At 45.1% G+C, this 26,836-nt stretch overlaps 1 protein-coding gene and 1 long non-coding RNA gene across 2 annotated transcripts; one reads left to right on the top strand and one right to left on the bottom strand.

Annotated features, from left to right (window-relative positions):
• Positions 1-3,071: 3,071 nt before the first annotated feature.
• On the bottom strand, positions 3,072-4,336 carry LOC134021746 (uncharacterized). Its single transcript, XR_009930551.1, has 2 exons — positions 4,175-4,336; positions 3,072-3,560 (listed from the first exon to the last, which is right to left on the bottom strand). It is a non-coding gene; the product is annotated as an uncharacterized LOC134021746 (long non-coding RNA).
• A 411-nt stretch (positions 4,337-4,747) lies between these two features.
• tdrd12 (tudor domain containing 12) lies at positions 4,748-24,960 on the top strand. The gene is made up of 36 exons (XM_062461036.1): positions 4,748-4,911; positions 5,430-5,483; positions 5,619-5,783; positions 5,956-6,092; positions 6,334-6,453; positions 6,573-6,628; positions 6,807-6,892; positions 6,999-7,218; positions 7,397-7,470; positions 7,561-7,658; positions 7,774-7,836; positions 7,923-7,974; positions 9,068-9,207; positions 9,296-9,376; positions 9,471-9,554; positions 9,688-9,748; positions 10,026-10,205; positions 10,943-11,125; positions 11,636-11,789; positions 12,006-12,133; positions 13,399-13,590; positions 13,926-14,054; positions 14,177-14,294; positions 14,696-14,835; positions 15,411-15,625; positions 16,092-16,173; positions 16,502-16,683; positions 21,293-21,500; positions 21,893-21,985; positions 22,237-22,448; positions 23,417-23,478; positions 23,610-23,703; positions 23,778-23,891; positions 24,069-24,222; positions 24,384-24,456; positions 24,554-24,960. The coding sequence occupies exons 2-36, from the start codon at positions 5,445-5,447 to the stop codon at positions 24,625-24,627; spliced, it is 4,263 nt and encodes a 1,420-aa protein (XP_062317020.1). The 5' UTR covers positions 4,748-4,911; positions 5,430-5,444; the 3' UTR covers positions 24,628-24,960.
• The last annotated feature ends 1,876 nt before the right edge of the window (positions 24,961-26,836 follow it).

Below are 26,836 nucleotides of genomic sequence, written 5' to 3'. Positions count from 1 at the left end.
CGTTATCTGGGTTCAGATTAAATTCCACTAAATTGGCAGAACTACGCCATCTACTGTTCAAATGTGTACCTGCTCCGAGTAGCAGGTACACACGAGTAACATACGCACGAAAATTTATGAGACTATACCACCCAATAATTTGAAGCACTACTGGCATACATTAAGCTTTCAATTATTTGTAATAAAACTACTAAACTTTCCTCTTGGAGCTATAGATGCTAAACCGTCCAACACAATCCAAAACCAGCTCATTTTACATAAGTATGGCCTATGTTGTTCATGAGGGAGGGAAAAGGCAGGCATTGTGTTTTATTATTTCACAAATATGTTGAAATGATGCAGTTCATAACAAAAGATGCAGTCATTAATTCCTAGGACTGGCATTTCCAATGGGTGTTATTAACCCTCGTGCTGCCTTCGGGTCACATGACCCAAAGGTTCATAACGAACCATCGTTGTGTTTACCCAATTTTACCCAATACAAAAACAAATACAAATAATTTTCTTTTAACCATTCCAATGTGGGGGGTCTGAGACAGCCCGACAGTTAAAAGAAAATGCTTCACTTTGTTTTTGTATGAGGTAAATTTGTCGCAATACGACGGTGGGTCACAATGACTGATGGGTCAGAATGACCCGAAGATAACACAAGGGTTAAGTGCTTTGAGCGGCTAGTCAAATCATTCATCTGCTCCTCGCTGCCCCCCACCCTGGTCCAACAGGTCTACAGACGATGCCATCGCTCTGACTATGCACACCGCTCTCTCCCACCTGGACAAAGGGAATACGTATGTGAGGATGCTGTTCATTGACTACAGCTCAGCATTCAACACCATCATCCCCTCCAGACTGGTCTCCAAGCTTGTGGACCTGGGACTGAGCACCTCCCTCTGCAAGTGGATCTTCCACTTCCTGACGGGGAGGCCACAGGTGGTGAGAATCGGTGACCGCACCTCATCCGTACTGATCACCAACACAGGCACCCCCCAGGGCTGTGTGCTCAGCCCTCTCCTGTTCTCCTTGTTCACTCACGACTGTGCGGCAACGCACAGCTCCAACCTCCTTGTTAAGTTTGCTGACGACACAACCATCGTGGGCCTCATCTCTGACAGTGACGAGTCAGCCTACAGAGAGGAGGTTGATACCCTGACATCATGGTACCAGGGCAATAACCTCTCTCTCAACATCAGCAAGACCAAGGAGATGATTGTGGACTATAGGAGGCGGCAGGAGGAGGAGCATGCACCCCTACTCATCAACGGATCTGAAGTGGAGAAGGTCAACTGCTTCAAGTTCCTCGGGGTGAACATCAGCAACGACCTCACCTGGTCAGTTCACACGGACAAGGTGGTCAAAGCGGCCCGTAAACGCCTCTTCTTCCTGAGGAGACTGAAGAAGTTTGGTATGGACTCAGTCATTCTCACTAACGTTTACAGATGCACTATAGAGAGCATTCTGACTGGTTGCATCACAGTGTGGTATGGGAGCTGCACAGACAGTGATCGCAAGGCCCTACGAAGTGCGGTCCGTTCTGCTGAGTTCATCATCGGCAGGAAGCTCCCAGCCCTACAGGACACCTACCACACACGATGCCTCAGGAAAGCTGGCAGGATTCTAAGAGACTGTTCCCACCCATCCTTCAGTCTCTTTACCCCGTTGCCTTCTGGCAGGCGTTACCGCAGCATCCGGTCGCGCACACGCAGACTGGACAATAGTTTCTACCCAAGGGCCATCAGGCTTCTGAATGGACACTGATATGGACATTGATTCACTGCAGACTAGTCACTTATACACTGTCACTTTCAGTACTGGTTGCACTATCAGTAACACTGCACTACTGTACCTCACTGTACTTCGCCATCAGGCTCCTGTATGGTCATTGACATAGTCACTGATCTGCAATTTTGCACTATTGTACTGTACTCCACCTAGGTTAGAATAGGTTGTAGGGTTGTAATAGGTATTATGTGCATTTAGGGTTAGTATGGTGTATTATTTATTGTTATCTGTATATTTAGGAAGTTTTAGTATTAGGGTTAGTATAGTCGATTATTTATTGCTATCTGCATATTTAGAAAGTTTCACTTATTTAAGCTCAGCATAGATGTAAGTTATGATCTGTGTACTTATATGTTATGTTATGCCAGGTGCTTGTGTTGTCTTGTCTTAAGAATTTCAGTGCCCAGTCTAACCTTGTGTTGTTCTGTGTACCTGACAAATAAAAGACTTGAACTTGAAGCATTCCAATTACAGTCCTAACTTGGACACACATTGCATCACTGTGTCTGTCTCACTGTACATGCATGTATGGGATTTCCCATGTACTTAAGTTATACACTAATCAATACAACTTTCACAAATCAATAGAACTAGTCATTGGATACTTAGTATGTTGTCATGTGAGTTTGTTATTGATAAGAGTAGATTGTGTGTAGTCAGGTTGAATAGATGTTCAGGGTCACGAGAAAGTACTGGGTGAACGTCCCTTGTGATGGCGGGGAGAGCTCCACCTATGATCTCTCTCTGCCCTGAGTGGTCATGGGCTGGGAGCTGGGAATCTTTCTCTGTGACTGTTGTAACACCATTAATACCTGACTATCAATATCCATGTTGAATTTATTTGACCCTATAAAACACGTTCCCCCGACTTTTGAAGCTGGGAAACATGATTGAGACCTAAGCCTGGTGTTGTGCCGTCATTTATTGTCAGAGGTCTGTTTTCTCTCCCAATCTGCAGATCAATAATACATCTAGTCACTTATAAGAATACAAAAATACAGAACTGAACTTAAGTCTCCGTTAATGAAGACGAACAAGACACTTTCTTCATCAAAGGTGAGTTCTCTGCTGGGGATCATGCTGGACAGCTTGGAGAAGGAGGCTGAGAGTAGCTGATGGCCATCATGGACAACCCATCTCATCCCCACAGTGATGATGCAATGGAGAACCCGCAGCAACAGAATAGACAGCCACAATAATTAGAGGCCACACTACAATTCATTAGCTAGTAAGATAAATGCAGATATGATCAATTTTATGAATACAATGAAATAAACACAATGGAGATGGTGTATTGCAAACAAACTTTATTAAAAGAAAGTGATTATAATTCGTACAATATAAATGTGACTTTGGATTTATTTAATAGCTTCACATAAAACATTACATTGATACCTGCCCCCTCTAATAACTACTTATCCCTAGCACATGAGATGTAAAGGTAAAAGTTTGTACACAATATGGGAACATTCCTCTGATCTAACGTTGCTGACATATCAAATATCAATCAAATAGTAGTCGGAGTATGAGGTGTTGTCTTCTGCTTTTGCTGGTGAGATCAGATTGGATTACCTTTAAAGTCACATTCATATGTGTGCATGTTCAGAAGACCAGCAGCTCAATAAACATAGGTGAACTGTGTCCTTTCTTCAGACTGAATCCAGACGAGCTGTTCAACCAGGTAGACAAGGTCCACCATGTGGGCTGTGGACAGCGGCTTTGGACAAGGTCAGCTTGGTGTTGTCAGGCCAGGTAGTCATGATCCAAGGACTCTGGGCCACCTACAATAAATAAATAAGAGAAAGAAATAAGAGGGAACATTTTTTAGATCAGGGGTATTCAACTTCTATGCAGTCTTGAGTCTGCAGTCTTTCTGTTTTACCTCATCACCGTCACTCACCCTCCCAGCAGTGTCACAGATAAAATGTATGCCCTGATTGGAGCCTTCAAATGAATAAAAAAACTAGCTTGTCCAGAGTTACATATTAAAGGACTTAGATTAAAAACAATACCATCATCAGAATTGTAACTGACCCTAGTTCCACATCCCACACATCAAGACGACATGTCTGGGGAAATTAGGACGTTGTGTCACCTACTTGCCTGTAGGTTTTTGATCCAACAACACTCATTTGACCTGATACGAGTTACCTGATCAACCAGATAATAATTAGAATCAGGCGTACTAGTGTTGGACCTTAAACCTACTGGCAGGTAGCTCTTCAGAAACAGGATTGGAGACTCGTATAGTCTATTATATTCATATCTTTTCACGTTTCATGATGAGCTAGCCTAGCTAGCTAGAGTACAGTAGCATTAACGTGTGCTTGCTAGCTCGACTGTAGTGCTAGTTATCGAACAAAACAAAGTATAAAAGCCAAAACTAGTACAGTACCTCTTTTGTTGGGTGGTCCACGTAGGTTTCTTATGAGATTATGAGACTTTTTCATTACAAACACTTGCACAGACATCTTCCAACCCGTCTGCTACGGTACGAGCAGACTAAACCCAACAGAATCCCAACTTTTGCGTAGTGTACGCAACGTTTTTTTTTAACTCCCCCCACTCCCCTACCCATTGGTTTACAGCTTTAATTACGCAAATGTATGCTAACTTGATATCCAGAATTGCATTTTGGATATCAAGAATTCGAATTGTTGATATCCATCATTTTAAATGATAAAACGGCTTGCCATAAGAACCAGGCTTTGGAAGAACGTAGAGAGAGTTGTTTTATGGTAAACTCGATCCATGTTGTACTCAACACTTTTGCGTCTGTGCTCGCCATCACAATCTAACTGCGTTGCAGGTCTTGGTTTTCCCGGGGCCATAGAGAGAATGTGACAGAACATAGAAGTTGCTGAATTAAATTCTTTCATTTTTGTTGAAGCCGGGCGTCAGGCGTTAACGCTTGCGTGGTGCATTGTGGGGAGGCAAGCGGAGCTGAGCTTTAAATAACGCTATAGTGGACACGCACCGTAATTGGCGCAGTCCGAGTTACCTACCTGGCTGTTCAACCAGACTCGTGTTCCAAACAAAACTACTCAATAGTATTTATAGTTTAAAGGTATAACATATTTTGAATAAAAGAACGATAAAAACCCACAGTTCCGTATTTGCTGCACGATTCTGGTAGGTGTGCTTGTTGGATTTATGGAAGGTCGCTCCTTATCTCACACTTGGTGTAGGCTACTGCTACCAATAATAGCGTGCTAAGCTAGCTAACTCAAATTCAAAAAAGAAGCTAACTTAAGTTACCCATCTTATTCAGTGGTGATTTGCTACCTTTTGGCCAGTGTGTTAATGATTCGGTTCATGACTAGCTAACCGGTTGGAACGCTTTCACGGTCTTGTTCAGACCGAGATACCATATTGCTAGACTAAGGCCCATGTGGTCGAAGCACGGATCCCGCGGAAACATGAGGGGGTCTTTTTCCACATTCAGTAGCCAATGTTTTTTTTCAGGCACTTACTACATGCATTAAATTGGTCAGTTAGCCTAATTAATCTTGCTTGCTAGCTCCCATTGCTTGAAGTTTTTCTCTGCACGCTGACTAGATGCAATCAACCGGCAAAAAGGACATTTGCTTTTATACTCGAGTCGATCCACTTCGTATGAGCTAAACAACTTGCTCTGTGATCTGTTGCAGTGGACCAAGCTATTGATGAACGCCTCATCAATGATTGAAATAGCCATTTTGAAGGTAATGTCTGCCTCTAGATTTTATACCAGGGCTTGAAATGCCTACCCACTCAGTTGTTCATAAACTGTACTATTACACAACAAGATTAATAACTATCAACATAGTTTGATTTTCAGAATTTGCTTTATTTTGTAGGTCGAGAATCCCTCATGTCTTTGGGGGCGGATCGTGAAGGGTCCAGGGATTCCCATTGAGAGTCCGAAAGAATACGGTGAATTACAAGTGAACATGAATCTCTATTATCACGCGGTCAACCAAGACATTCAGAAGATCAAGCCCACCTCCCTAGCGGCAGGCCAGGTAATTATCGCTACTTATCGCTTGTCGAAGTAGTTCGCGGGTATTTTCCTTGCCTTGGCAATGTCCTCTGCAGAACTTTGTATGTCCAAGCGAGAGTGCGTGTGCATACTGCAGTAAAGCAGCGCGTGCCTGAGATGTTGAACCACCGGTCGGTGTTGCTTCTCCACCCCAGGTGTGCGTGGTGTATTTCTCGGCCTGTAAGAAGTGGTGCAGAGCCGTGGTGGAGTCTCTCCTCCTGGGCTCCGTGGGCAGGCAGGCCATGTGCTTCCTGGTTGACCATGGAGAACGCATCATCGTTCGCTCAGATGAGTATGTCCAGGCACCAGCACTTATATAGCGCAGTCTATGTCGTGGTTATTCAACTGCAAACTACATTAGCAGAGCTCAGTCTACATAATGGATCTTCAACTGCTAACTACATTAGCATAACTCATTATACAGAATGGCCCTTCAACTGTCAACTATGTTATCTTGTCGCAATATGAGTGGTAGTTCCAAGACTGTGTAGCAAAGGTGTGATATGATCTGACAGCGACAATTCTTTGCTCAGGGTCCGAGCTCCACTGGAGAAGTTTCTGCAGCTGCCTTTCTGGGTGAGGAAGTACCACCTGTCTGGACTGCACCCCCTCAGGCTGCAGGTGTCCATATGTGAGGAGAAGGCTGTGCTTGTGTAAGGCTCCCGGCTGACTAGGCTGTCAATGGTTGTGCCTGAATAATTGTTTTCCTATTTGAAGGAAGTGACATGGTAGCATCTTCCCACCCGCTATCCGTGTTTTGTTTTTCTTGTAGCCCGTCAATGCAGTGGGACAGCTCTGCTACACGATACCTGCACAACCTCCTTCAAGGTATAAAAAAAAGTAAAAAAAGAATCGGTAAACCTATACATCAAACTTTCAATAAACATGCAGAACGAACTCTCAACAACATGCAATACCTAGGAATACTGATACTTCTTTTCCTTATGTTGACACTTCCACTGTTCTAAACGGACCTCTTCATTTCTGTTCCATTCTGAGCCTGTAGCTTCCACACAGATGGAGGCGGTGCTGCTGCAGACTCTCTCAGGCTCCACAGCCATTGAGCTCTACCTGACTATCAGGAACGTGAAGGTGAGGCTTCTACAACGTCTCCAGTTCCACTGTTCCAGTGGTTGCTAAATAAAAACGATGAGCGGTTCTTCAGACTTACGGACAGGGGTTTTCCCACTCCACCCAGATATGTGCGAACGACGACCTGGTCACCAAGAAGTTTGCGTGTTCCACGAGTGAGGAGACCCTGGGCGGGGCTCTGAGTGGCTTGGCGGAACAGCCCCCTGCTGTGCTGGGCTGTGACATCTTCCAGGACACAGACAACTTCCTGGCCACCAGCGGGTGCCTCGCACGGTCCCTCTCATCTCTTTTTCCTCCCCTGCAGATCCCCCCAGCTCTACCCGATGGTGAGCCACCCTGCTTAGACCACACGCTTCCAACACATGCATCTCTCTAAAGTGTAGCTTTTCAAAAACAGAGCTGTGTAGTTTTATAGGAACAGCAGTTTTGAGAGAGCCTTTGTTTTACTGTCTCCCGTGTCAGATCGTGTCTCAGAGCCCAGAGTAGGACCAGCTCCCGTGTCAGATCGTGTCTCAGAGCCCAGAGTAGGACCAGCTTCAGGCCAAGAGGAGATGAAAGCTTCTGGAGACATGTCTGAAGTGAGCGTAACTTAACAAAGTACTCAACATGATTCAGTATTACCAGCCTAACGCCTTGACAGTAGCCCACACTTGTTTTTGTTTTTGAAGAACCAAGACCGTAGACAAAGGCCTTCTCTTGGAGGCAAGGAGGGAGCGCCAAAGAGCCGCAACAGGACAAACACGGAGAAAGGCGGAGATTACAAAAAGTATGTTTTGGCTTTGTTTCCCCCGGTCTTAGCCCTGTATTGTAAACCAGAGTGTGATGTAGGAGACAACAGGACTGTTTCTGATCCTGTTTGGTCTGTTTGTCTGTGGTCTCAGGACAGAGGAGGAAACGGATTCCTCTCTGGTGACAGAGCTCTCCAAAAACATCAGTCTGCTAAGGTGAATAATGCTACCAGCATGTTCCCCCTTCTGCTATCAGTCTGAAATCCCATGTAACTCTTCTCCTTTTGTTTGTACTTCGACAGAATCCGGAAGTTTCTGAATCCTGCTTTGAGCGCAAGAAGGGACGTTCCCACCGTAAGAGCAGCAGGACTGCCCCCAAACACAGCCTCAAAGTCTGAACACAGCCAACATTTAGTGGGGGCTTGAATACTGAGAAAAGCATTCTGTAATATCAGAAGAAGCTGTTTGGAACGTTGTCAGATCAGACTGAGAACACGGGTCACCAGCTTGTGCTCGTTGTCACTAAAGCAAAAGTCGGACATACCAAATACTAAGAAATTATGTAACTTAAATTTTTCAAAGATACAACTTTTCACTTCAATTGTTAAGTTGATTATCATTTGTAATGCAATATAATTTGAAACGAGCATCTTGATTAGTGATCTCAGACTTTTGGACACTACTGTGCTCTATTTTTCGGAAAACAAGCCGCATTTTCTATAAGCCGCACCCCAGCAGAATGGGAGCTTTGTGTTTGAAAAATCGGATTTTAACCCGCACTGAAATATATGCCACACTTGATACGGGAACAATGATACCAAGCAATGCACGAGTAGGCTATAGGAGATCTTACAACATGCCGTAACGCACTTCGGTTGTTATGTCTACAGAATTATTTTAGATATAGTATAAGTTTAGCTAGCTTGCAAATCCTGAGGATAGCCTACCGAAGTTGAATTAGCCAATGTCGTTTGCGATGCTAGCTAACGTTGGTTTGCTAGTTGTATATAACATTTCACTGGGTCTTGCAGCTGTTTGATTTACTGAAATTATTATGAAATGACTAAATGTAAATTAAATGTAAATGTAATGAAATGTTATGTTCTACTAGCCATTTGCCTACTTTAGCAAGTCACTGTATTTCCAAGCCCTGATAGTGTAACTGAGACGACACAATAAATAATTCCTCTTTCAATAAGCCCCCGTTCCAGTGTTGAGCATTAAATTAGCTGCACGGTCTGTAGAGATCTTGGGACAAAGCCACTTTTTTGTTCTAAAACCGGGCTATACGCTGCTTCGAAATATAAGCCATACAACCACAAGAAAACTGTAAAATCGGGGTACAAGCCGCGGTTGTATTTCCGAAAAATACGGTATATCTGCTCTGATTCAGTAACTTCACCACTCTCTGGAAGTGCCGTTTTCATGTTTGTTTTCCGATCTGAAGTTTGGAGAGAATGAGGAGGGAGATGAACCAGTGACCCAGACGGTGCCAGAGCAGGGAGTGCCTGGCTGTGCTGCTCCACAGACCCAGGGAGAGCCTGGCCAGGCTGCTCCACAGACCCAGGGAGAGATGCCTGCCTGGTGGTGAGTCCACAGATATACCCCTGCTGGTGGTGGTCCACCTCCCTTCTACAACACAGTGGAACAGTCACCTCCCGTCCCCTTGTTGCAGTAACGGAGGAAGCCCTGCAGTCCAATGGCCTGGAAGTGGCCCTAACCCTGATGCTGTGGAAGTGAAGGGTGTTAAACTGAGGTGTGTTATTTAGACAGTCAGTTGGAATGGGGTGATAATGATGTAGCAAGGTCTTCTTGAACTGACCTCTAATTTGACCTCCACATGATTGTAGTGCTGCCAGTGATGTGGCTGGAAGCCCTGTGACCCAGACCCCCACACAGCAGGAAACCATAGAGGAAGAGCTGGCCTGCGCACGGTCTGTCTGATGTTCCTTCTTTTCCTGTTTCGGTTTCTCTCTCTTTTTCTCTCCAGTTCTGTCTCTCTCTCTCCAGTTCTGTCTCTCTCTCTTCAGTTCTCTGTTCACTGTGTCCCTCTATCGTTCTGCACAGGTTGTTGCAGTTTCTCAACCCTGATCCTCTGAAGCTGGATCTAGACTCTCCTGAAGCCACTGTGAGCATTAACATTTAACTTGTTGAGCTTAATCAACAACCGACCATTTCTCTGCCATACGCTAAACACAAACACACCTTTAGGGTGAATATTGTGGGACACTTAAGCTTGTTCTTCTATCAAGGCAGGTGTGTGTCTCTATCTCTAGAACCGGGCGCTGTATGATGTTTAAAATCAGCGGGTATATTGCTCAGGACCCAAGTAATGTTTGTGAAAGTGTTCCACTTTCCACGGTGTCCTCCATGTGTGACTGTCAGCCTTGCCTTCTGGTGTCCAGGAGAGCAGGGGCCACCAAGAGACCAGGACCGACCAGGAGGACAGGACCACCGACCAGGAGACCAGGACCACCGACCAGGAGAGCGACCCGGTCAGGATTGGGGTGCTGGTTCACTCGGCCTTCCCCATGGAGCCCTGCTCCAGCCTGGCCAGCGCTCCCATCCTAGACTCCTACAGACGGGTATGCAGACGTGCAGGAAGCCTTGCAGCTCTCTGTCTGCATCAGCATTCACATCAGCTGACCTTTAGAGCTGACCGTGTAATGAGATGAGCTGTCACTCGTTTCAGTGCAGCAAATGTAAACAGGTGGATTTTTCTTTAAAATGACAGCAGCAGCGAATAGGCTGTCCTTCGTGGCGTGTCATCACCGGATAAGGATAGGGGGTTTTCTGGCTCAAAGTCAGTGTGAATTAGGGGTGGGAATTGTTACCTCACGATTCGATTCTTGGGGTCACGATTCGATTAAAAATCGATTCACGATTTTTTCGATTCAATATATGCTTACATTTGATTCCAGTTTGCTGTTTAGTGTTACTTGTTTCTATTTGACTGTGATAGGCAGTTGTGTTGGAAGAAAAAAGTCTCAATGCATCAAAACCTTGAAATGTATTGTTTTTCTGGCAGTTTAGTAAACTCATTTATATTCCAATTAGAATTGATTTTTTCCCCCACCCCTAGTGCGTATGTTAGAGGCAAATGCATTCGAACCCAGGCCCTTACCATAGGGGCCTGGGTTCGAATCCGGCCCAGGCATTTTCCTGCATGTCCTCCCTTCTCTAGCTCCCCTACGTTTCCTGTCATCCTTCACTGTCTGTCCCAATAAAGCAGAAATGCCTTAAAAATAAACACCCCACAAAAGGTTGCATAAACACTAACATGGGTTGGGAGAAGCAGGTATTAATCCGCCATCTCCTTCAGATCCTGCAGAGACGGAAACGCTCCGGTCTGTCGCTGGCGGAGGGATACAGCTGGCCGGCGGTGGCGCGGGGCTGTGACACGGTCCTCATCTCCCACAGCGGGGACGACCCCCTCACCTACCTGCCCCCCCTGCTCACCCACATGCAGCTCATCTCTGTCTTCAGCTCCTCCTCTCGCTCCGGGGTGGGTGGACGCGTTCCACAGCAAACACGGCCCATAGTCAAGTCAGATTGAAATACAATCAGGTGTTTAGCCAAAGTGCTGTGCAGTCAGCTAAGGACAAATAAGGCACCAGAATAACTAATGTTTATCACAAGGACACAGACATATACATTAAGGTCTTAAGATGTGATTTATAAACATCAGTAGTGTTAGAGGAGCTAATATGTAGTAGTGATGCTGCAGCCAAGACTTCATCATGTTAGAAATCTGACAGTGATCTTTGCACCCTCACAGCCTCTGGAAGAAATTCCAGAAATGTAATCTAGGATCTGAAGAAAATAACAAAAATTCATAAAGGTCTTTGTAGATGCTATTTTTCACTGTAAGGGACCTGACAGTGGTTTTCTACCCAACGTTTTCTGCCAACCCAGCCGTGTGTGCACTGTGTCGTTAGCATGAAAGCAGATTCCAGCCAGTGTCCCATATCAGCCACCTAATTCATCTCTATCTTCCTACCGGTGTCCCCCCCAGCCCATGGCGGTGATCCTGTGTCCTGGCTGGGGGAAGGCCCAGACGGTGTACAACTGCCTGGAGGAGAGCCAGAGCCTGCAGAGCCTGCACCCCACGGTGGTGCTGGTGGGCCAGGCCAGGGACGAGGCCAAGGCTGTCCACATCCCCAAGAACTGTGAGTGTGTCCCCACAGGGGAACCACAACACTTCTCACTCACAGCCAGAGCAACACAGCCACCAGGGAACACGCACATCACAATCCAATCGAGGTTTCAGCGAAGTGCACTCCCTAGACGGCTACATGGCTCCCTATCGAAGCGTGATTCTCCAGGTGAGACAGGAACGGGGGTGGTTTTGACGGCTGTTCTTCCTGTACCCCCGGTGTGAGCAGGCCTGGTTGTGGTGACCACTCCCTTCAGCCTGGCACGCCTGCTGGCCGTGCACTGCTTCCTGTTCCTGCGTCTGTGCCACCTGGTGCTGGACGAGGCCGACCAGCTGTTCTCCCACGCCCCAGAGCAGGTCACACAGCTGCTTCTAGCTTTTACTATTTAAAAAATATATATATTTAGTTGTATTTGTCACTCTATTTTTTTATCTTCCTTTATATTCATCGTATATTTTTGTAGTTGTAAAGCACTTTGAGATGCAACTTTTAAAGTCACTATAGAATATAAATTATTATTATTACTGATGTTTTTTTAAAGGTCCCATGACATGAAAACTTCACTTTAGGAGGTTGTTTAATATGAGTTCCCCTAGCCTGCCTTTGGTCCCCCAGTGGCTAGAAATTTGTAAACCAAGCCCTGGGTGTTCTTCTCCGCCTTTGAGAATGAGAAATGAGAGCTCAAACGCTCGGTTTTGAAAATCCCCCTATTGTGACGTCACAATAGGGAAGGTTACCTCCCCTTTCTCTGCTTTGCCCGCACAGAGAATTTGGCCCACCAATGAAAAAATGAGCTACGACCGCGTGAGCGCAACATTGGTTTTTCCTCGAGACATCATGGCTTGCAAACCTATTTCTTCCTCATTAGCATTTAAAGCAACAGACACAGAAACAGCACGTCCTGAGGAAAGCTCATTGTAGGACTGCTCGTAGTGGCTGTAATTCTGCACCAAGGCTGAATTTCGGGAAAGAGACTTCAGATACAGTATTAGGGGAACACAAGGCCTATATAAAAACAGCATGTCATGGGACCTTTAAACTTAACTGATGAACACCAACCCTGCCCGGGTGTGATTCGTTACAAAGATAATAACGTAGTGCGTCGCCCTGTAAGATCACAACGTAGTGCGTCGCCCTGTAAGATCACGACGTAGTGCGTCGCCCTGTAAGATCACAACGTAGTGCGTCGCCCTGTAAGATCACAACGTAGTGCGTCGCCCTGTAAGATCACAACGTAGTGCGTCGCCCTGTAAGATCACAACGTAGTGCGTCGCCCTGTAAGATCACAACGTAGTGCGTCACCCTGTAAGATCACAATGTAGTGCGTCGCCCTGTAAGATCACAATGTAGTGCGTCGCCCTGTAAGATCACAACGTAGTGCGTCGCCCTGTAAGATCACAACGTAGTGCGTCGCCCTGTAAGATCACAACGTAGTGCGTCGCCCTGTAAGATCACAACGTAGTGCGTCGCCCTGTAAGATCACAACGTAGTGCGTCGCCCTGTAAGATCACAACGTAGTGCGTCGCCCTGTAAGATCACAACGTAGTGCGTCGCCCTGTAAACCTCTGTGATGCAGAGCTACACAGATGTTCCCTCACGGGCCCCTGCTTCCCTCACCCAGATGAGCAGCATCCTGCAGTACTTCCAGAAGGTGACGGCCAGTGAGGACCGGGTGTCCTGCCCCAGACAGATCGTGGCCGTGGGCCGGCGCTGGAGCCCCAGCATGGAGGAACTGCTGCTCAGCTACATGAACCAACCCTGTGTTGTCATCACGGTGATGGAGGAGGCTGCTCTCTATGGCAATGTGCACCAGGTGTGTCTCTCTCTCCCCTCTCTCTCATCCATTCTCTCGTCCTCTCTCTCATCCTCTCTCTCTCTCTCTCATCCTCTCTCTTTCTCTCATCCTCTCTCATCCTCTCTCTCATCCTCTCTCTAATCCTCTCTCTCTCCCCATCGTTTAGTTTTTTGTTGTTGGTTCAGGGAAGGATCTAACTTGGCATGTTTGATTCATACATGTGTACTTTGAAATTAAGTTAATTAATATAGTAGGTTCAAAAAATACTTCAAAATTATATACATTATAATTCATTTTTACAAATATATAAAAATGTCTAATTTGATCAATATAACTGTACTTGCTGTGCCCAGATAGTCCTGCTGTTTCTGGACTGCACCAAGGTGTCAGTGTTGCTGGGGGCGCTGGATCTAAACCCTGGTGTCCCTCAGAAGACCCTCATCATCACCAGCTCTCCTGAGGAGGTCGAGCATGTTTTCCAGGTACAGCGCTCGCATCACTTCCTCTCATCATGTCCATCAGGGTCATGTGCACAGCTTGATTGTGTCTCGGATTAAACTGAGTCTGACTGAGTCTGTCTGCACTCGCTGTGTTTCTCCAACAGGCTGTAAACAAAACATCAGCGTTCTCCCTGAAAGCTCACGAGGGGATGACCTACCAGTTTGACTTTGTCGTGGAGCAGTGGAGAAAAGAAATTGGCCCAGGAACTCATGTCATTCTGGGTAAATACATAAACAAACAGCTATTGCTCATTATATAGTGCAGTGTTTCTCAACCCCCTGTCCTGCACGTTTTAGATGTTTCCCTGCTCCAACACACCTGATTCAAATGAATGGTCGTTAGCAGGCTTCTGCATAACTAGATAACGACCCATTCATTAGAATCAGGTGTGTTGGAGCAGGGAAACGTCTAAAACGTGCAGGACAGGGGATACTTGAGGACCAGGGTTGAGAAAACCACTGATATAGTGGTTCAGAGTTAACGATTTAGAATCATTTTCACTTTTCTAGAGGAACATTGTAAACATCAGTGCGATGGGTCGGAAACAAACTCCAATTTCTGTACCTCAAATGAAACTACCTGGTCTCAGGTTGAGTCTTCCACATCCTCTTCCTCCCCTCAGTCAGTACGGACGCCTGCCTGCAGGCCCTGGGCATCCAGGACGCCTCGTGTGTGGTGCACTACAGCTTCCCCTTCTCCCCTCGACGCTTCGGCGCCCGCCTGGCCTGCATGGTGGATAACTTCTGCAACCGCTCCGACAAGGTGGGTCACACCAGCGCAGCCTCTCTCAACCCTGGTCCTCCTGCCCTCCTGCCCTGCGTGTCCTCTCTCAACCCTGGTCCTCCTGCCCCCCTGCCCTGCGTGTTCTAGATGTTTCCCTGCTGCAACACACCTGATTCAAATTAATGAGTCATTACCCGGCTTCTCCAGAGCTTGATAACGACCCATTCATTTGAAGAGATGCCCTAGTGTCGCCTAATACTCTATATTCATACTCTTCTGTTCCCTCGTAGAGAGAAGGGAGTCTGAGTCTTAACTATGGAACAGGCAGGAGAGTTTTTCCAGCCTTCTGTCTGGATTGTGGGCTTGTTCTCTCTGCCGTATGGGTGCTGCACCTGCAGAACACTTTTCAGATGTAATCTCTTCTCACTCCTCATCTCTCTCTCTCTGGTGTACAGGACTACCACCACTGTGTGTGGTGTGTGTGTGTGTGTGTGCTCAGGTGACTGGTTTGTGGAGGGCGGCTGCTATGTGAGTTCAGACAGTGGCAGTGAGAGTGACTAAACTCTTAGTCTCTAAGTTTGTCTCTGTTCTCTCCCCCGCCGCTGGTCCAGCAGGAGTGTGCCAGGACCTCCTCGCCCCCCAAGTCAATCCTGCTGCTGACGGAGAGGAACAGCCGCCACGTGACGGGCGTGCTGCGCTACCTGAGGCGCACCAGCGCGGTGCTCCCCCCCGAGCTGCTCCACTTCGCCCGGGGCGTGGGGCAGGCCAAGGAGCTGCAGAGGGCAAGCCGGCCTCTCTGCTCCTACCTCAAGAGCTACGGCTTCTGCAGGCAAGTCCTGACCCCACGTAACTGCACCGGGTGTGGTTTTTGCTGTGTGGATGTTAGATATATTAGTAGCCTGACTCGCCAGATGGTTTGTCACTCATGCCCATCTGGGAAGTTGTCCTTGGAAATTGTTTGGAAAAGGGCAGGTGCTTTCAAAAAATGCTAGGCAGGTGATTGGATGAAGCATCTGTCTATCATTGTTTATCACGGGCTAACTCCAACCACCCCGTAGCTGCCAGTAGTTCATCGTGGGACGCTGGCGTGTCTGAACCCCTGTGGTTTGGGCACAAACGGCAAGAGGGCATACTTGTGTGGTCGTGGTCTCGTGAACCTAGCTGTCTCGCAAGGTCACACACACTGGACTCCTAGCAGAAATTCATGTAAAACTTTTCTTTAGTGTGTTTATTCACGGACAAGAAAATGCCTGATGCACTGATGATGCTAAAAGCCCTGTGCCTCCCTGTCCCAGAGACAGCAGTGCGTGTCCAGACAGGCACAGCCTCTGCCCCTCCCAGGACCAGCCCCGGCACCCTGCGTCCGGCAGCATAGTGGTGGGTCAACACTACAGCGCCTGCTGCCTGGCACAACATTTTCCATGATGTATCACGTTTTTCTGTCTTCTGTGTTTTGATGTGCTGATTCATTAAACAAGCTTTGCGGTTTATAATTCCTACACAAAAGGCTACAAGCCTAGTCCTACACTAAACACGTTTTCAGTGGAGATCTTCATCAAATCTCTCTGTCACTTAAAGGACTAGGCCTAATCCATGTCTGGGACACTGGGCCTCAATGTCATGAGAATGACTAGTTCTTAATGTTTGCCTGGTTGTCATGGGAATGACTGTAGTCCTTAATGTTTGCCTGGTTGTCCGTGTCTAGGTGTTGCCCTTGTACATCAAGACAGCGTCCCAGTACTGCGGTCGCATTGTGAGTGGGATAGACGACTGCTATGAGAGCCTGGCAGCTAACATGGCTGCTCACTATGCTACAGAGAAACTGATGGCTGTGGAAGTGTTGGAGGGCGGGCTCTACTGTGTACAGGAGGAGGAAACCTATCACAGGTTAGTAGACCACACAGCCGGCCTATCACAGGTTAGTAGACCACACACAGCCGGCCTATCACAGGTTAGTAGACCACACAGCCGGCCTATCACAGGTTAGTACACCACACAGCCGGCCTATCACAGGTTAGTACACCACACAGCCGGCCTATCACAGGTTAGTATACCACACAGCCGGCCTATCACAGGTTAGTACACCACACAGCCGGCCTATCACAGGTTAGTACACCACACAGCCGGCCTATCACAGGTTAGTACACCACACAGCCGGCCTATCACAGGTTAGTAGACCACACAGCCGGCCTATCACAGGTTAGTACACCACACAGCCGGCCTATCACAGGTTAGTACACCACACAGCCGCCCTATCATAGGTTAGTACACCACACAGCCGGCCTATCACAGGTTAGTAGACCACACAGCCGGCCTATCACAGGTTAGTACACCACACAGCCGGCCTATCACAGGTTAGTAGACCACACAGCCGGCCTATCACAGGTTAGTACACCACACAGCCGGCCTATCCCTTTTCTATCCTACATTTCCTGTCGTATCTTGACTGTCTCTGTCTCCAATAAAGCAGCGAAAGGGCCAAAAATAGACTTGCGACAGTTTGTTGGTACCCACTCCACAAAAAACGATGAACGCATCATTTCCTCTGAAATAACTTGAAACTGGCATCCACCGATGTTAGTTGCATGTTTAATAGAAATCGGACTTTACTTTTGATTTAGTTTTCCGATGAAATATTGTAAATAATAAAACTAATGAAAATGGCATGGACAAAAATGATGGGACCCTCAACCTAATAAGTTAGTTGCATAACCTTTAGAGACAGTCACTGCAATCAAACGTTTACTGTAGCTGTCAATGACTTTGACAACTACATTGATTACATCAATTGAATATCTTGCTATAGAGCTCAAAACTGAATCAATACTTTTTGTTATTATATATCGGCCACCCAAGCACTCGCCAATATTCATACAAGAATTCTCTGAACTATTATCACTGTCACCAGATATGACAAAATAGTTCTAAACGGAGACGTAAATAAAAAGGCAGACCCAAGAACTATTGAGCTCTTAAATCTCCTCGACAGTCTCGATCTAACTCAACACATAACAGACCCAACACACCGGCACAGAAACACACTAGATCTAGTAATAACAACTGGACGAAACATCCATAATATTTCAATAACTGATCTACTCCTCTCAGACCATCATTTTATACTTTTTGATTTGGAAATCATCTTAACAAAAAACACAAAATAATTCTTAGTCCAAAGAAGCCATCTAGACGATGAAGCTGACATGTTCTGAGCAGTTTGCTCTATATGAGCCAACTCATCATGAATGCTCTCTGAATGAAATGGTAGAGAACCTCAATGATGCACTATTATCTGTGTTAAACTCTGTAGCACCACTGAAAACCAAAAACAAGTCTACAAGCAGAACCTCACCATGGCTGAGAAAAAAAAATGTCAGTGAACAAAAAAGAAAATTCCGTGCAGCAGAGAAAATTGAGAAAAACAAAGATCACTATCCACTACAATATCTGTAAAGATAAACTAACAACCTATAACAAAACTATCCAAAAAAAAAACCCACCATTGACCAACTGCTAAACACTGTCCCTGCCCCCCCTCCATCCTCAGCAGTTAAATGTGAAGTTTGCTCTGTTCTTCAAGAACAAAATAACTTATATCAGAGCTAGTATCATTACTTGTGGTGAAACTGACATCAGTAGATCCTGCAACGTGACTATGAGTACATTTACATGTATCACACTAAGTGAACTTTCCAAAATCGTCAGCGAATGTAACTCTACAACTTCAGATATTGATCCTATTCCCACAACATTCTTTAAGCGAGTGTTTGATAGTGTCTCAGGTCCGGTGCTAGAGATTATAAACACATCCCTTAGAACGGGCGTCTTCCCAGATGCCTTCAAAACAGCTGTTGGAAAGCCCCTATTAAAGAAACCCAAATTAGACAACAGTACACTTGCAAATTACAGACCAATATCAAACCTTCCATTTATTAGTAAAAAAGGCGGAGAAGAATACCCAGGGCCTGGTTTACACCTCTCAAAATGTCTAGCCACTGGGGGACCAAAGGCAGGCTAGGGGAACATGACATTTTCATGTCATGGGACCTTTAAAGTAAGCATATTCACTAATCAGGCGTTTATCTCTACTATGGATACGAACTTAACCACCATCACAGTATGTAAACTGACCCCCAGAGGCTACAGTATTACTTCAGAGCATGAAAAGCCTACTCAGTGACTCAGAGGCCTTAAGTTAAACCTACTTTGACAGTGTATGTCTATAACCAGTATTAGCCGTATCAACCCAACTAGATCAAGGTTTTCACCGCCTTAGTGTGATAGATACGTACAAGGAGAACCAGTAACTTAAAATGCACAATGATTATTATCTAAATAGTAAGATAATCAATACAATAATAATGAAACATAATCAAATACAGAACCTTCAGAGCAATCGTTAACGAAGGTATTCACAATGAAACTAAGCACCTAACGCACCAGAGCTGTATCGTAAACAGAACTCAAAGTGATTGGTAAAACTTCTCCCTATATACACCCAAACCTGCATACGAAAATAGGGACACCAGCCATATGAAAGAAAGGTTGTCTAACGCATACAAATTCAAATTGGACATCACCGGTTTACTCAAGTGTGCAGTAGACCAAGTGTGAAGCCTTTGCAAGACAAGGGAATATGTAAACACATGTTGGACTACTGCATGCACAAACTCTGTAAACCCTGTAAATATACATGTTACAACATTAAAAGTATTACTAGAATGTAAAATAAGAAACCAAATCATATCAAACCTGACATTAAAAGCTGTTTAGATATATATTTACAAGAACACAACTTGTAATGATAATTTCAGAGTCTTCCTCAGTTCACCTTCCTCTTCAACTGTTGAGTCCACCTCTCCAGAGGTGTGTCATTAAAGTGTGATTGTCATTTTAACATTACTGTCCCTTTTGTGCAAATAAAAGACCGTGAACGGAGACAAAGGGCCTGTAGCATTCAGGTCTCAGCCAATACAGCCCTACATTAGCGACCTCCGACTAAACTCAGATGCGAATAAAGTCTCTATACTTATGCTGTTAGATCTCAGTGCAGAATTTGATACCATTGATCGCGACATCCTAATCAATAGACTGGAAAAGATTGGGTTCACGGACAGTGTATTGAACTGGATGAAAACATATCAGAGGAAGGAAGTTTGATGTTAGTTTAGAAGACCATATGTCTAAGAAACATGAGAACTGCTACGGGGTTGCTCAAGGAAGCTGCTTAGGTTCATTACTTTTTTCTCTTTATATGTTACCACTCTGCGACATAATCAGAGAACATAATATAGATTTCCATAGCTATGCAGATGACACACAATTGTATATATCCGCTGAACCCAAAGATGCAACGGCCATAAATTCCATTACCAACTGCTTGTCGGCAATAAACAAATGGATCAATGATAACTTTCTTAAATTAAATGAGATCAAAACTGAGGTTCTACTCTGTGGCCTCAAATCCAAAAGAGAGATGCTTACTAAGAATCTAGGAGGTTTAACCCCCTGTCTTAAACCAGAGGGGACAAGTCTCTGTAATCCTGGACTCAGATTTGTATTTCATCTCTCACATTAATAAAGTGACCAAAACAGCTTTCTTTCACCTCAGGAATATAGCGAAGGTACGACCATTCATAAACCAAAATGATGCAGAGAAGCTAATTCATGCTTTTATAGCCAGCCGGCTGGATTACTGTATACAGTAGTATGCTTTTCGCAACTCTTCCCAAGAAAACCACTGAAAGACCACAGCTCATTCAAAACTCTGCAGCTAGATTATTAACCAAAACCAAAAGGAGAGAACACATTTGTCCAGTCCTAGCTACTTTACACTGGCTCCCCGTTACCTTCAGAATTGACTTTAAGGTCCTCACATACAAAGCCCTAAATGGACAAGGACCTAGCTACATTGCTAACTAACTTACTAACTACACACCAGCTAGAACACTGTGATCATCAGATGCAGGCCTATTAGAGATCACCAGAAGCAGTCAGAAGAAGATTGGTGATGCGGCCTTTGTCAACTACGCCCCAAAACTATGGAACACTTTACCCATAAATATTAGGGAAGCAAACACGCTAGACATTTTCAAAGGCAGCTTAAAACCTATCTTTTTACCAACAAATTTTACAAATTTTATCTCAGAAAGATTTTATAACTTTTATTAGTTGTATTATTGTTTTTATTGATTTTTTGGATTCGCGCAAAGACTGTGGCTCGAGATACCGCAAAGACTGGGTTGTGGGATTGCAGCAAAAACTGCGGCCTCAGAAGGGTTTTATTATTTGTAGTACTTGTATTATTGTTTTTATTGATTTGTGTAAAGCACCTTGAGCTGCAATTCTTGTATGAAATGTGCTATATAAATAAAGTCTTATTATTATTAATGAGACTACTGCACTTGTTAACATGAAATTCAACAGATATTTGATTAGGACTTCCGTGGTGTTGTGTGTGGCACCACCTTATCTCCGTGCCTGATTCCTCCCCCAGGGTGCAGGTGACCGTGGTCCTTGAGCAGGGCGAGCGTCTGTTCTGCAGCGTTCAGGCTCGCTTCCTGGACGAGGGGCGTGAGCAGGAGGTGAAGGGTCACCAGCTGCTGCAGTTGCCGCCCCAGTTCCACAGCCTGCCTCCCCAGGCCTTGGAGATCATCCTGTGCAGGGTGAAGCCCATCGACGGGGAGGTGGACTGGAACCCTAAGGTGTGTGTTACTCAATGTTGCCCCAGAAAACCTTCTATTGGCTCTCTGATAAGTCGCTAAAAGTTGCTAGATTATGTGACGATGTAAATTCTAACCAAATTGTTCCCCTCATCCACACCCAGTTCCAGGGGGGGGGGGAATCCCTAGATACTATTTTTTGATGCTAGGGAAGGTGAAAAGTCGCCCACCAAGTTACTAAATTGGCAACACTAGTGGTATTGTACACACCCGTTTAGCTAGGAATGATAGCTAATTTAGTCGCAAAAATGTCTAAGTTATTTTTCTTTCAGTTGTTTATTTTACTGTAATTCCATCAAGCCAACTCATGTTCATGTGAGCCACCATGACTCAGTTGATGGACAGTTGGTTGACTGTGGGTTGGCCTTCAACAGGTGACCAGAGCCATCAGCCAGAAGGTCAGAGGCCTTCAGCACCAAGCCAAAGTTGTTCTGAGTCTGGGAAACACCATCTTTGTTGATCCCATGGTATGCTCCGATAGTTTCATTCACAAATCCAGATGGCGTTCATTGTTTGTATCAGGGGCGTAGGTTTCATTAGGTCCCTACCACTTTTTGGAAACGTTATATCTGTCCCCCGCCCCACACTTCTTAAGAAAATAACTGTATTTAACATCCTCTGTTATTTGGGGGGAAAAGCTGCTCCACACACATGTAAAAACAAACCTGTGCCCCTGGTTTCTATGGTAACTAAATTACACTGCCTGTGCTGCCCTGAGGTGAGGATGACCCGCCTGCCAGCCCTGAAGACCTTCATACACGAGCACAACGTCCACACTGAGATCCTCAACACTGGCATGGGCACCACCAACCCCCAACACCTGGACCTGCTGAGGGAGCTCACCCAGCGGGCCGAGCCTGCGGCTGGGGAGGAGCAGGGGGAGGAGGAGGAGGAGCAGGGGGAGGAGGAGGAGGGCTCTCAGATGACAGGGTGAGTGAGAGCGCTACAGCCGGGAGCCTTGCAGCAGGATAACAACTCGTACATGGTGTCCTGAGATATCCTCAGAGCCATACAGCGCTGCTGCGCACAAAAGCTCATGAAGGTGTGTGTGTGCGTGTGTGTGTGCAGCCTGGAGGGCTCCCAGGTAACCGTGGATGTTGAGGGACAGGCTGCAGAGAAGGCTGTGATCTGTAGGAGGAGAGCGGCTGTAGAGAGCCTGTGCTGTGCTGTCCTGTGCTGTGGCCAGGAGGGATCTGAAGGTCCTCCCTCGTCTCAGAAGCAAGGCCCAGCAGAACCTCCACCCCAGACCCATAGAAAGGGCCCAGCAGAACCTCCACCCCAGACCCATAGAGAGGGCCCAGCAGAACCTCCACCCCAGACCCATAGGGAGGGCCCAGCAGAACCTCCACCCCAGACCCATGGAGGTGAGACTGCTGCAGCTGTGACTACCCAGGACACGCGTCCAGATGCTGAACAGTGGAACAGCCTCATCGCCAACCTGAAACATGCTGCCCGGACTCTCGGGTACGTGTCCAGGTGTGCACTGTTCTCAAGCCTATCCAACCCTGGGTCCTCTGAACTGGTTCTGGCCTCCCATCCTGGGTCCTCTTAACTGGTTCTGGCATCCAACCCTGGGTCCTCTTAACTGGGTCTGGCCTCCCACCCTGGGTCGTCTTAACTGGGTCTGGCATGTTGTTATCGGCTGCTGATGGCGTAGCTGTGTTGAAAACGTGAAGGGTTTGGACAGGGATGGGACTAGTGTTGGTACATCTGGTTCAGTATTACTGCACCAGTGGATGTTTGATTGATGATAAAGACACTGCTAAGTTCATTGTTGATGTTAAGTTGACTAAGTCATCTTTTAGACCCATTGTGTTTGTTTCAAAGTTTTTTTTTTACTTGTTTAAAAAGTCTTGGACAGACTGTGAATAGTAATTAAGGCAATTTTTTTCACTCAGGAACTCAGACATGAAGGAATTCAAACAGTTGATTTCCACTGTCCATTCAGCGGTGGGAAATGGTATGATTACCATAATATCTCTATAGGTCTTGTAATCTACCACAACAATATCACTTGTTCAGTGTGGTACTCTGTTTAATCAGATGTATGTTAATAACAGAAACTAACTAGACTTCATGCTGTTCCATCAGGTCATTCCACAGCTACGAAGCACGTAGTCAAAGCAGAGAAGGTTGCTAACGTCACAGGTTTTCAGGGGGCCATCAAAGTAGACGCTCCTAAAAGGTACGAGTGTCTGAAGCTAATCATCTGTCTTCTGTAAACACCTGTGTGTCATCAACTCACTGCTTCTTCTCCAGCCTACACCCTCAGGTAAAGTGGTTCCAGAGAAAAGACGTGGTTGTTATCAGTGTCAAGCTCACCAACCCAGTGGCCCAGTCCTGTGAGTTCTTCCCAGAGAGAGTGGTGTACAGGTTAGTATGGAAACACACGATGGAGAATCACAGTGTTGACGTGACAGAACAGAGAATGCATTCACCCTTGCTCTTGATGCTCTAAGTCAGTTCATTGATTACCTTTTTTTGCTATAGTTACCGTTCAGTTGGCAGGTAATCCATTTTTAGATTGACAGATGAGTGTATTCTTTGTAGTGCCAAAGTGAACAACAGTCGTTACCGTGCCGACCTGGAGCTCCTCCTCCCGGTGGCTGCAGACAGGTGCTCATGGGAAATGAAGTGCAATGAGCCGGTCATCACGCTGGTCAAGAGGGAGCGAGGAGACTGGGATACGCTCCTCAAGCGAAAGGTAAACAGCTGACTCGTCTGTTCAAAGAGTAGCACTCCACAACAACATCACTTTCATTAAAGGTGGGGGAGAAATGTATGTTTAAATGTTTTCAAATGGCAACATTAAGCCAGGGCTTTCTGCATTTCCTTAACGAGTGGCTTTTAATTTTTTTTAAACAGAGTAACTTTGTCAGTCTGGACTTTGACCACTTTGAGGATGAGAGCGAAACTCCAAATGGTTCAGTAAGAAGTGGTATGTATGTATGTGATATATAATGGTAGGACACAAAACCTGAATGATATTATAATCACTCTGACCTCTGTGTGTGTGGTGTGTGTTGTGTGCTCAGGTCACTGGTTTGTGGAGGGCACAGGGGAGGACGGCTGCTATGTGAGTTCAGCCAGTGGCAGTGAGAGTGACTAAACTGGCTGCTTCATGTTCTGACAGCCTGTGCTAATGAAGATGGTATTGGTATCGACAGTTCAACATTTTATAATTTGAGGGTTAATTCAAGTTGAGTGTTTCAATCCAGACATTGTTTAACACACAACAGTTTGAGTTGATTAGTTTGCATCATAGTAATTCTTGTAAGTAGAGACATTCAAATGCAACATGAACATTATTATTATTATATTTGAATGGAATTTAGGATTGGAATTTACAGTCTTATTAATTCATTAATTCATCTCACAAAATATTGCCCTGATATTTTTATTCAGTGTGAGAGATGAAGTTCCATTAAAAAGTTTGTCAAAATGTCCTGTCAAGTCACATTTATTTTTACATGTAAAAAATAAAAAACATTTACCAAAGTGCTGTACGGTAAGTTAGAAAGGACACCACAGTACTTGTACAACAAATAATTCACGTTTGGTACTTGGCTGAGCATTATTTGCATGCAGACTTCCAGACTTCCACCCATTAGCATCACTCAACACCTTAGTCTGAGGTAGAGAACCATCATGATGCCCGATACTAACGCGGTTAGCTGCAAGTATGGATCACTTCAGTGCTCACTCTGTTTTTCGTTTCGTTTATCTCTGCGAAAATCTTTAAAGTGAAACAACTGTGATCCTTACCTATCACAGCTCATTTCCATGTTTATTTATTTACCATGAAGCTTACATTTTTCATAACACAACCAAATTGCTCTGACATTACAAGTTATATTTAGGGCGGGATCTCGTATCAATTTGAAGTAGGGTGACCACCATCAAACAAACCAAATGTGGGATGATTACTAAGTTTGTGGGAAAAAGGTGGGAAATGTTACCAACACTAAAACATAACCTGAAACATACATAATGTCTATCTAACTTAATAAAAACATTTGTATTATGCATTGTTCTTTAGTACCTTTCAGAAAACACCATTACATCACAATGTAACATAACATGTCTTAATTTTAGATGCCATATAAATTCAACATCACTGAGCCCATAGGCAGCAGGCATCATGCAGATAACTATTTTTGAAACAGTTCTGACCAAGTCCAACTAAAATAATGAACAAATAAAATATAAAACATTAAAATTAATTCATCGACAGTCATAGATTAAGAATATATTAAACCAAAAATTCTTATTTTTAGAAAGGATGTGAATTTAATTTACCGAATTATCCATTTGTTTTCTGACAGTTAACACGTGGAACGAATCACCGCTCCACATTTTGATTGACAGCAGTCACAACCTATAGTGACCGTGTGTACTCTTTTCTTTTCAACCATTGGATCGGATTTTAAAAACGGCTGTTATATTTGTAATTCTGACGAAGCGCTGTTAAATATAGGTGAAAAACTACGCCACAAAAAGAATAAATAAAATACTTTATAAAAAATGCAAAAGAACGCATACGTTTTCTTAATATGATAATTAAAAACAAACTGAGACAAAGACTGATGAAAATGCGGCACATTTTCTCAATATGCGACGTGCGAGAAAAGGTGAAATGCTGTGCGGTACAACGCAAAGCGGGACGGGTGGTCAGGCCCGTAAAGATTACCTCCGCAGCCCCCGCACCGCGGGGGGGCCTTGCAGGGATGGGGGGCCTCGCGTGGCAGGCCCCTCGTTTTTTTTTTTTATCCAATTTGAATTTCATGGGATGTCTTATTGTCTTGTCTGTGTTTCCAGAGTTGATATAAAAATAAAGAAAAGTATATTTAATTGTGCTTTCTTTGTTAGCTAGGTAAGTGACATGACGAAGTAGGTCAGATGGTCAAACAGACCGGCGAGCCCGCTGCAAATAGGTAGCTAACTGTAGCGTAGTAGGAAAAATAAACGCACATTTAAAACCGGTGCCCAAAAGCGGCATTCAAAACAGAACATTTCTAAATTAAATGCCAAACTTCCCAAAATTACAAGTCTTTTTCGACCAGCCGGTGAAGGATGCACTCATCTGCCAGAAGAGACAGGTATTGTACTGTTTGCTATAGCTAACATTACTCTACCAGTAGCTAACGTTATACTTTGACAGCTGTACTGCTCTGTGTTGTGCTTCCTAGCGTTAACAGCGAGCCTCCTTTCCAAGAGCCAGGAAAATTAGCCTTGTTCCTTTATTGACTTCCTATCAAGCTGACAACATTGAAATGGAGTGAAACTACAAAAAAAGAGAAAGTAGAAAAAGTGCTTAA

This window comes from Osmerus eperlanus, chromosome 5 (genome assembly GCF_963692335.1).
Source record: "Osmerus eperlanus chromosome 5, fOsmEpe2.1, whole genome shotgun sequence".
Classification (NCBI taxonomy): Eukaryota; Metazoa; Chordata; class Actinopteri; order Osmeriformes; family Osmeridae; genus Osmerus; species Osmerus eperlanus.
Note: the sequence above shows the minus strand (reverse complement) of the source record. Positions and strands in the feature narration are given on the sequence as shown.